Here is an 11,618-nt window from a genome sequence, read left to right on the forward strand (position 1 = left end):
CGGACAGTCGTTTTTACATTTTAACTCGTGTTGTGATTCAGTATTATATCCTGTATACTGAAGAAGCCTAGTAGTTCTGTCAGTGTTTTATGTCATCAACAACTTAAAGACAAAACAAATTCCAAATACTATTCAGTTAATTTCAACAATATGTATTGTTTTAAATAAGCCTGTCACAATAATTAGACTATCGACTTATCATACAATATTATATGAAACATTTGTTTCACAAATGCTATATTTATTCTATTTGATTTTATTTATATCAGATTCAGGCCTGCCTTTCATGATAATAACATGAATGAAAAATTGTACAATATATGGAGAAATATTTGCTGAACTTGGCCAGAATATCAGCTTTGTTTAAAAACAGAGATTTATTTTATTAAATATTATTACTGTTAGTATGTTTTATAAATATAGTTTTTTAGATGCGCAAAAATCAGTAGGTGTTAGGTTTAAGGACTGCAGTAGCCACGGTGACTGTTGCTACAGTACATTATCCTACAAAATCCAGTTACCGACGAAAATATAGAGGAAATACATTTTAAGTTGGTACCCAGGGTCATGACCCAGAACTCTTACTGCTCTCTAGTGTGTTAGCGAGGTCTGTCTGCTTCATGTTCTTCAGGATGTGCAGTGTGATCATCAGCACCCCCTCTCTCTGATCATCCTCCTCCTCTCTCTCAGAGCATGCTGGGTAATCTGAACTCAGGATCTTCTTGAATGTGTTCAGCTCGTTCTTCACTAGAGAGATAAACTTCTGCTGCAGCTCCTGATTAACAACAAACAGAGAATCACTACAGCTGTTACAGTACAGAGAGAGTGAGATGATGACACTGATCTGAATAAGAAAGAGTTTTGGATGCTCTAGTGTGTAAAAGGATATAAACATCACGTTACTGCATCATATATAACAGCATCATATAGCATCATATTAACATTATTACAGTTATAATACTCCAGAAACTGTAGGTTAATAAATTAGGATTAGTATCAACATTTTACATTGAAAAAAACTGAAATGTAAAAAAATCCCCATCACAAATACTCACCTTGAATATGTGGTCCAGTTTTTCCCTGTAATTGTTTATTTTCTCCTTACTGTGGATGAAAAATAAAATATGTTATGATTATTAATTATTAAGTAAAGAATATCAGAAAATTAGATAAAACTAAAATACAGACCTTTAATTAAAATATCTATTAAAATAATACTTTTCTAAATGTCTCTTAAGATTTCTTATAACGTAAATAAATATTTTTGTAATTTATACAACCCTCTATCTGAAGTTTTGTTGCAGGTGTAAAAAAACCTGTTGCTTTCAACCACTGTGTCAATGCTTAATTTGTTCTACGAATATTACATACAATAATTACATAAAGCTCTGGAATAAAACGAGAGATCTTCTGGAATATAATCAAGAGAAAGATGGAGGATCTGTTCGATGTATTGTACTAGAACACATTCTGCCCAATCCTTGATGTATTTACTCACCCCAGCACCTGATATATGTTAAATATATGCACAACAAAAGTTTTTTTTATATTCCCTGTCATTAAACAAGCAATAAAAGTCATGTTTTTAATAAACTGTAAAACAGTTTTTGAGGCTAAACAATCAAAATTGTTCTTGTCTACCAGACACATATAGCACCAGTTAGTGCTAATGTGCTCTGTATCAAAGCGAAAGAAGGAGAAACAAATCAGTGCTTATATTAGATTTAGTTTGCCATCAATAATATTTAAGAAAGTCTAGCAGGGCAATTTCAGCACTCAGAGGAATCAGAGGAAATATCAAGGGTGGAAGAAATGATCAATGTTGTTCATTTATTGTACAATAAGTTGATAACTTAAATAACTTAACTGGTTCATAGCTGGTCAGAACATCTAAAACCAGCTACCAGTTACCAGGTACAGACCAACTACAAGCTGGCTTTAGATGTTCTGACCAGCTATACACCAGTTACCAGCTAGAAACCATTTACCAGTTTCCAAAACACAGCTTTAGCTGGTATGAGCTGGTTTTTCCAGTAGGGTCTATATATAGATTAGGGATGTGTGATACATAACGTCTACGATAATATCTTAATTGCTGTGTTAATGATACATGAGATGACTGGAGAAAGACAACAATCAAAACTGCCAGACACAACACTCTTCACAATGATTATTGGCCCTGCCTAAGGGAACATCCAGCTCTAGAATCTCTTGATAGACTTGAGATTTAATTGTACCCTACACAGATTCAGGACTCCCTGTGTCAGATGCAGCAAAGAAGCCCCAGAACATAACAGAGCCTCCTTCATGGTTTACAGTAGGGACTGTGTTCTTTTCTTCATGCTTCATTTTTAACTCTGTAAACATAGAGCTGATGTGTCTTGGCAAAAAGTTCAATTTTTGTCTAGTTTGTCCACAGGACATTCTCCCAGAAGCATTTTGACTTGTCAACATGTAGTTTAGCAAATTCCAGTCTGATTTTTTTATGTTTTGTTTTCAGCAATGATGTCCTCCTTGGTCGTCTCCCATTGAATCCACTTTGGCTGAAACAATTACAGATGGTGCGATCTGACACTGATGTTCCTTGTTATCATTAGTATTATCCATCTCTTTGATTTGTCAGAAATGTTCCTCCTGTGGCCATGTCCAGGGGGGTTAGCTATAGTCCCATAGATATTAAATTTCTGAATAATATGTGTAACTGTAATCACAGGAACATCAAGCTGCTTGGAGATGGTCTCATAATCTTTACCTTTAACATGCTTGTCTATAATTTTCTTTCTAAACTCCTGAGACAACTCTTTACTTCACTTCCTCTAGTCTATGTTGAGTGTGATACACACCATGTCACCAAACAGCACAGTGTCTACCTGTAGCCCAATACATAGGCCCACTGACTGATTACAAGACGGTAGGCACCTGTGATGCTAATCAGTGGACATACCTTTATTTACCAAGTCCCTTTGGTCACATTATTTTCAGGGGTACCATAATTTTTGTCCAGGCCTGTTCAATGAGTTTACTTTTTAAAATAATTCTGTTGAACCACGGTTCAAAATCATTGACAGATTCTCATTTGTTCATTTGCATCATTTTTCTATAATATATTTTTTTAGATTTAAGTTATTTCTGTAACCATTGTGGGTTTTTTCTTTCAATAACTGAGAGGTACCAACAATTTTGTCCATGTGTGTATGTGTGTGTGTTTTATGCATTCAAAAGGTAAATTACAGTAAAAATCAGTAAAAAGGTTTAATGTTTCACTCACTGTGGGTCAGAGGTCACCGTTTCACTGCTGAACGCTAGAGGTTCCATCAAGGACTGGTCACTCTTCATAGAAACACAGCTGGGCTCTGGAGAAGCTGCTCTCTGGGTTTCAGTTCTGTTAACATTAAACACAGAGAAACTCCAGCATTTACACAGTGAAACTCCAACACACAGCACATCTTTAATAAAGATCAGGAACTGAAGAGCTTCACTCTCAGAACAGAACAGTAGTTTAGTGCAGTGATGTACCGAGACCCAGAGCTTCCTCCTCCACTGCTGAACCCTGGAGGATCCACCATGGACCCTTCACTCTTCATAGACACTCCACTGGGGGCTGGAGATGCTGCTCTCTTCTCCCTGAAAACAGATCTTCATGATGATCCATGATGAGAGTAAAGTGTGGAGTAATTACTTCCTTTCCTAAAACAGGTTCCAAACTAATTTTTTTCACAATGTTTTAATGAACGTTTTCCATCAAGGGATCCTCTCTATAATCCCTTAATAGACTTGAGGTTTCGATATACCCTGCACAGATTTAAAACACCCTGTGCCAGATGCAGCAAAGCAGCCCCAGAACATAACAGAACCTCCACCATGTTTCACAGCAGGGACAACTTTATCATGCTTTTCTATAATTTTCTTTCTAATCTCCTGAGACAACTGTTTCCTTCGCTTCCTCTGGTCCATGTTTAGGGTGGTAAAATTACCATGTCATTAAACAGCACAGTGACTACCTGTAGCCCTATATACAGACCCACTGACTAATTACAAGATAGTAGACACCAGTGATGCTAATTAGTGGACACATTTAATTTACTCACTTTAGGACAGGAGGTCCTTCTTCGCTGCTGGGATTCTGAAGATCCATCATTTACTCTTCTTTATTCACACACAGCTGAACACTGCCAACAATGACTGCATTAAATAATACCTGATAAACAAACAAAACAGGGAACAATACATAAAAATGTGATTCACCCTCATTACAAATTGGCCTACAGATTACAGAGAAATTTACTGTTGTTATAATTATTATAATGAAATAATTACTAGTAATATTACTACATTACACAACACCATAAATATACACAACTCTATAATCAATAATACTAACTATTATTATGTTGCTGAATCAGAATAGAAACATTATTTTAGTTTGATATGAAAGAGCCGGATTAAAAACTCTAAATCACATCACATTGCTTTGAGTTCTGCTGCTCCCTGTGCTGCTTTAAGTTTAAACAGTTTAAATACAGTGGTATGAAAAAGTTTGGGCACCCCTGATAATTTTTATGATTAAATCATTGATTTTTCGGATGAGTAATTTCAGTTAAATATATCATATAGCAGACAACCACAGTAAAATCATCTCCAGTTCAGTCAGGTTTGATTCAGGATTCTGATCATGAACAGCTGCTTTAAATCACACCACATATTTATAATAATATTCAGGTCTGGGGACTGAGATGATCATTCCAGAACACGGTACCGCTGCATAAATGCTTTAGTAGATTTGGAGCAGTGTTTAGTGTTTAGGGTCGTTGTCTTGTTGAAGTTGTCCCGGCGCTTTAACTTCAACTTTCTCACTGAATATTAACCTTAAGAATCTGCATCTCCAAACTATCACTGATTGGTGGAAACTTCACACTAGACCTCGAGCAGTTTGGACTGTGTGTCTCTCCACTCTTCCTCCAGACTCTGCTCCCTTGATTTCCTTTAAATGAAATGTAAAATTTACTGATGATCAGTGATGGTTTGGAGAGTCATGTCTGTCATCTGCTGGTGTTGATCCACTGTGTTTTATTATCAAGTCTAAAGTCAGTGCAGTTTTGTTTTCCCACAAAATTTCACAGCACTTCATGCTGAACCTCTGCTACTGACAACTTTTATGGAGATGCAGATTTCATTTTCCAGCAGGACTTGGCACACTGCCCACACTGACAAAAGTACCAATTGGTCTTATATAATATTCAAATTTTCTGAGACACTGATTTTTCATTGGCTGTAAGTGGCTATAATCATCAACAATAAAATAAATAAATGCTTAAAACAGGTCACTCTGTTTACATAGATGTAATACATCTATAAAATAAATATAACTTTTTTGATATTCAATTTTTTTGCAATAGCTCTTCTTGTTGAGAGAAAGAAGCACTGCCTCCACCTAGTGTCATTGGCATGTACTGCATTTTTTATAAATAAACTCGTGTATGTGCTCTTCTAATAATAATACAAATTATTACATTCAAATATTCATTGCTCTGTTTCCACAATTAACCGACACTAGCTTTTTAAATAATAATAAATATAAAATTACTTAAATTACTTAATCACTTAATTAAGGTAGGTATCTAGAACAATAAAACCTATGTTTTGTTAAAATAGTTATTTATTTATTTATGTACTAATTCTAATGTATATTAATAGGGACTGAGTTCAATCTTTGTTCTGTGTGGACCTATTTATTAGTGCTGTTATTTTCCACTGTGGAGACGTGTGCTTCAGGAGAAGTTTAAAAGGAGTAAAGACTGTTCAAAGTGGATTTATGCCTGTACAGAGGTTTCTGTGGCAAAATTACTTATTCCCTTTTGGCTGTGTGTAGCCACCAAGATATGTGTATTTAACCCTGTATTTAGATATATTTTACTTAAATTTACTGTTGTATGTATGATTTAAATAAGAGTAAGCAAAGGTTTTCAGACGCAACCAGCTACCATAGATTTATTAAAATGTGAATTTAAAATAAATTAATACCTACTAATACATACATATACCGGTTAATACAAATTACCGGTTAAACTCTCTGCCCTCCACCAGGAAGTCCTGATATTCTGGAAAATGATCTACAAACTACTTCAGCCTCCACAAGCTTTCGATGTGGAATAATAGATTCATATGAAGCAGAAGAAAATCTTTATTAATGAAAGATTGGATAGATAAACAAATATGGTAAATTCTACATCACACAGAATGAAAGCAGTAATATATTTATATTTGATTACTTTAACTGAGATGTGAGCTACCCGACTTAAAGTACTTAAAATCTCCTGTTCTCCCTAAATATAAAGAAATACATTTTAAATCCATAAATGAAAAATTTCCTTTAAATTGGAATTCAAATTGGACGTAGAAAAAAAAAGAAATTTTTATCCCTTTATCTTTTCAAAATTAATTTAAGGAATTATGATTATTATTATCATAATTATCAGAATATTACATATTACTTTATGCCTCATTTTCATAGTCTAGTGTCTTATATAATGCTGTGTTACACCATACGTAGAACTCTGATAAACACACATACCTTTTTTTCCCAAGCACCAACTTTAATGTTGCACCTTTTCCTGTAAAGAGAAAAACCTGCTGGAGCACATTTTACTCTCGTTACATCAGAAGTGCTGTTGAAGTTTAAACTGAACCGTAAACACAGCAGCAGTGTGGAGGAGGGGCTGTGTGAGCTGTGAGTTTGGGGAAATTAGGGAAATTTTATATATATATATGGGTGGTTCACTTGGTCCTGTGTGTGTGTCAAATATATGTAAATCATAGAAGAATATGTCAAAACTGTGATGATATTGTTTAAAAAGTGCTGTTTTATATGAACTTACAGAGCATTTATGGGATTAACTTTTTTTTTTTTCAAAATTATCAGTCAAATCAGAAAAGAGCTCATATTGTGTGACGGTCCCAATCACATTAAGTGTTAGTTGGATTTAGAATACAATTTTAAATATTTTTTTAAATATATACGATTTTAAATAAAAACAAGCAAATTAATTTATTTTCTGTTTAATCAATCATATATTAATGACCCAGATTTCTACTGGTGAGTCTGCTTGGCTTAAAGTTCGAGCACAATATTTTGAAGCCACCATTAACTAAAACATTTAGTCCCAAAAAGGAATATGTCGTATGTACTTTTTTTAAACAGGCTATTGTTTGGAGACCTTTAGGGGAGCAGGGGTTCTTCTTCTTTCAGGAGGAACAACACCTCAGTAGGACACTGACAGTTACAGGGTGTTTTACCTCTTTTTATGTTTTCTGCTTCAGTTCCATTTTGCACTGTCATATGGTGTGACCCATTTTACACAAAAATGCCCAAATGAATTTACTTTTCAGTCAATATTACCTTTAAAACTATATTGTCATATTTTTGTTAGCATGGTTTTATGATGTTAGCATAAAGCCACATTGCTTAAAGTCATGCTAGGTACATGAAACGTCATATGGTGTGACAGAGTTTTCTTGTCACACCGTATGACTATTTTGTCACAATAAATGATATGAACTGCATTTAAATACACACATAATGCTATTAGATACATATGTTATAGAAAATATATTATTCACAAATATAACATTTATTCAGCACCACTCATTCATTCATGCAGATTCACTCACTTACTCCGACTTCTGAATGCAAAATGAAAAGTTCAGTCTGACCCGGTGTCAGTCCACTGTAAAAAACAGGTAAGACATATATTATAAACACATGGTTCTTCTGTTTGTTTCTTTAAGTAGAAGCAAATGTGCCACAATATTTAGTGGTACATTGTTTTTAACAATACATCAAAAGCTTTCTGATCCTTCATTGTTAAGAAATGATGCAGTAAATATAAAAAAGTTCAATGATTTACTAAAGGTTATTACAATTCCTGTAGCGAACATTAGACAGATTAAAATAAAAAGTGCAAAAATAAGGATTTTGGTTATTTATCATAAACTCATCATAAACTTCAATGTGACATATGAGGAATGGTGCCAGCAAAGGTTACAAGAATTTAGTAATTTTAGTATAAAAAGGTATTCCCAAAATAATTTGAAGTATATTGAAATACTTTGATTAAACATCTTCCTATTTGCGTAGATAAGGAAAAATTATGCAAAAGGTAACGATAACACAATAACAATAACACAAAGGTAACACAGCTAAATATTCAGGATAAATTGACTTACATTACGACATTATACCTATTTTTATTTCAATACACAAAAACATTCATGTCACACCATATGACAACTGTAGTCACTAAGACCGTAAACTTGTCCTTGTCTCCCTTCCTCGGTGTGCTCAGATCTTTATCCACAGTAAATATACTGATCAAGCTGATTAGAAAGCCGAAGGGTTGCCAGATTAGGCAGTATAACCTTCAGTAAATCCATCCTCCCTTTAACTGAAAATTCTGATTTCTGAACTCTTTCATCTACAGGTCACTTATAAATCCATTTTCAGGAAGAAGATTGTGCCAAATGTTTTGGTTTGTTTATTTTAGAACTTATGCTGTGTTTTTTCTGTGGTGTTACTCATAAAAGACTTGGACCACATTTCTGTAAAGCTGCTTTTTGACAACATTCATTGTAACAAAAAAAGCACAATAAAAAAAAAATTGTATTGAATTGAACTTAGCTCCATCTAAAACAGCTGCCTCGTTTTTTCCACAGGAAATATTTTTCAACATGTGAACACTTCCATAAAATCTGCTGTATTTCTGTCCATTAAAATTCAATATAAACTCTTCCAACAAGATCAAACTCACAGTATTAGAGTGAATGTATTTTTTTATATAAAAATGAGAAGATTTAAAGTTAATCAAATATTATTATTACCTTTATATTTCTGAGTTCTGCAGTGAAAAGTCCTCTGTGTAAGAACGCAGTGTCTCTTCATAAACTGAAAGTATTTCTGAGCTGTGTGTCTGATCAAAACACAGAAAGAGTTGTTCAGTGAGCATAAACTGGTTAGTCTGGTTTTAGATTGTGTTGTCAAAACTGTAAGAATGTTTTCAGGTGCGTCTCAGGCATATCTTCACATAAAAACAAAATAAATAGCATAGTCTGTACCCAGTGGCCAGTTAGCAGAGATCTCTATAGGAACATTCAGCAATGTTTTTAAAAAGGTTGGCTTGTAGCATTACAAACGTAATGTTCCAGGAACATTCTGAAAATGTGTAAAATAATAATGGTTTGCATTTCTTAAGCAGCATTCCCAGTATGACAATAACTAACACTACAGTATCTAAAGTAACCTGATATATACTTAAATACACAAATAAAATAAAATACAACAATAAAAAACCATAATAAAATTGATAACTAATAACTTTAATATTCCACTGATGAAAAACTAAATTTAATGAACGTCATTTAGCATTTTACAGACCTACATTTTGAGAATTTATTAAAATTTTTATTAATTTAAATGTTAAATTCTTACATTATTATTTAAAATTGTATGTTTTCTGAATTAAAACTCATACAAAAAATGAAAATATATTTACTTTTATATATTACCTTTTTTTTTTAAATACACCTATCAAATGCAAAAAAAATGTTTGTATAACTTTAAACAAATAAACAGCAAAATGTGTTGTTCACACACCTCCAATTTTTTCAATAATACAATAATTAGTACAGGATAAGGGAAAGGAATCGTTAATCCAGAACAAGGGAGAGGAATATTTAGTCAACTTAATAATTCAAAGACTAGCATCCCTTATAGACCACAAAATGGTATTCAGAATTATAGATATCTTTTATCTTTGAACCATATATATAGCTGACTTTGAGTGAGAGAGACTGGGCAGAAATGAATATATGAACTAAAATAAGAAGTAAATGTTTAAGTAATGTTTGGAAAAAAACTAAAAATGAAGTTAGAACTCTGTAAATAAACCTCAAATCTATTAGCTAGCTAATTAGCTAAAAAGCAATAAATCTAGAATCTTTAATTTTAAGATAATTTACTCTTATACCGAGGTAAATTAGATTTAAAACAGATATTAGTTAAAAGAACCAAAAGAATAGAGGCAATTAGTTTCATTAAACCGTTTAAAACATTTCTTAGTCACATTAAATAGTTAATAAATGCTCTTCCTCCTCACAAACTTTGGGTAACGTTACATTCAGCAGCTAACAAAGCTAACGCTGGGAAACCAGATAATATAGCCGGTTCCTTACTTTTAACTTTAAATCAGCGTTTAAGTAACACTAGTTTAAACTAAAGTTGTTTAATATCATCATTGATAACTTACCCATAAATTATTAGTGTTTTTCTCAGTTTATTAAACAGTTTAAGAGAAACGGGGCTAATTCACTGCTAACTCTGTTAGCTGCTAACAGGCTAATGTGACAGGAATCTGACAGGAGAGCGTCTCGCGCCGAATCACAGCGCGCATAAAGAGCGCGTGAGGGCAGCGCTAATATAAACTACTGCTTTAAAACCACTGAAACTCACCTGAACTCACCTGTCTTACTGTTTCTAGAAACATCCAGGATATAATAGTTTATTATTAATATAGTAATCTTATAATAGGTATTATTATTATTAATAATAATCGCTGATCCTTCCGCCGAGAAATGTAGTGCGCTGCTGTTGCTAAGCACCCAGAGCCAATAGAGGAGAAGTCCGCCAGCGGCTCCTCACTGAGAACAGAGGCGGGTAAAAGTTTGGGCAGATTTTAATTCTATTGTTTCCTGTTTCAAATTACAGAGAAAAAGAGTTAGAAAAGGTTTCAATAGTAACCAGATGCTTAGATGTATTATTAAAATGTAAATTTAAAATATTGAATGACCTGTAATCCAAACGAAACCACAATTAAAAAAATACAATTCTGTAAAAAAGAAAAAATATTTGCCCAATTACAGATTTCTTTTGTTTTTGCTTTTTTGTCATTCTTGGATTTTTCATATTAACAAACAAACCTAATAATATAAGACAAGCATAACCTGAGTAAAAAGAAAAAGCATTTTTTAAACAATTCGTTTGTTTGTTTGTGTTTTGTACCATATCAGCAACATATTCGCTATTTTATGGCATTGACAATGTTCGTGACTTGAGCATCACATACTTAAATCAGTTTCTTCATATAAAGTATTGGTGGATTTTTTTAAACAGTTCTTTCATATTTGTAACCCTATAAAAGTTATTTCTGATGCAAATTCTGATGGTGTTTAATAGTTTTAGGGATTATCACAGAATTGGAAGGCTGGAGGCTGTTAGCCAACCAGGAGGTGGCGGTGGGTAAGAGCAGTATGTCAAATTCGGCACCTAGTCATGATTGTTTGATCTTTTCCTTCAAGGAAGTCCATATTGCATTTAATATTAGTCATGGGGGAGATTTTTAAATAATAATTTCCTAAACTGATGGAAAAAAATCTAAACAAACCAACCAGACCTTACGTAAAAAAAGTATTTACCCCCTAAACCTAATAACTGGTTGTGTAATAACTGCAACCAAACCAAACCAAACTTTGTAAATTATGTTCAAGTTGACGGGGAGATCGGTTCTTCATTAATATTGTTCTTAAATAGTAGGTCTATGCTTCAGTGTTGCAATGTTAATTAACATAAT

At 33.2% G+C, this 11,618-nt stretch overlaps 1 protein-coding gene and 1 long non-coding RNA gene across 5 annotated transcripts in view; both read right to left on the reverse strand.

Annotated features, from left to right (window-relative positions):
- LOC107197167 (NACHT, LRR and PYD domains-containing protein 4E-like) overlaps nucleotides 1-4,190 on the reverse strand; it is a 75,472-nt gene extending 71,282 nt beyond the window's left edge. For all 3 annotated transcript variants that reach the window (XM_049468764.1, XM_049468753.1, XM_049468742.1), the window contains exons 1-5: nucleotides 4,089-4,190; nucleotides 3,517-3,624; nucleotides 3,269-3,382; nucleotides 1,056-1,104; nucleotides 586-775 (exon numbers count right to left, since the gene is read on the reverse strand). In XM_049468764.1, the coding sequence (XP_049324721.1) occupies nucleotides 586-775; nucleotides 1,056-1,104; nucleotides 3,269-3,382; nucleotides 3,517-3,624; nucleotides 4,089-4,138 (511 nt within the window). In that variant the 5' untranslated portion in view covers nucleotides 4,139-4,190. The remainder of the gene's footprint in view (nucleotides 1-585; nucleotides 776-1,055; nucleotides 1,105-3,268; nucleotides 3,383-3,516; nucleotides 3,625-4,088) is intronic.
- A 2,380-nt stretch (nucleotides 4,191-6,570) lies between these two features.
- Nucleotides 6,571-8,940, reverse strand: LOC125785752 (uncharacterized). 2 transcript variants are annotated; one of them, XR_007428098.1, is made up of 3 exons: nucleotides 8,875-8,940; nucleotides 7,673-7,724; nucleotides 6,571-6,611 (listed from the first exon to the last, which is right to left on the reverse strand). It is a non-coding gene; the product is annotated as an uncharacterized LOC125785752 (long non-coding RNA). The 2 variants fall into 2 exon arrangements; XR_007428099.1 differs by having other exon boundaries at nucleotides 7,669-7,724.
- Between the last annotated feature and the right edge of the window lie 2,678 nt (nucleotides 8,941-11,618).

The sequence above is a fragment of the Astyanax mexicanus genome, chromosome 1 (assembly GCF_023375975.1).
Source record: "Astyanax mexicanus isolate ESR-SI-001 chromosome 1, AstMex3_surface, whole genome shotgun sequence".
Taxonomy (NCBI): domain Eukaryota; kingdom Metazoa; phylum Chordata; class Actinopteri; order Characiformes; family Acestrorhamphidae; genus Astyanax; species Astyanax mexicanus.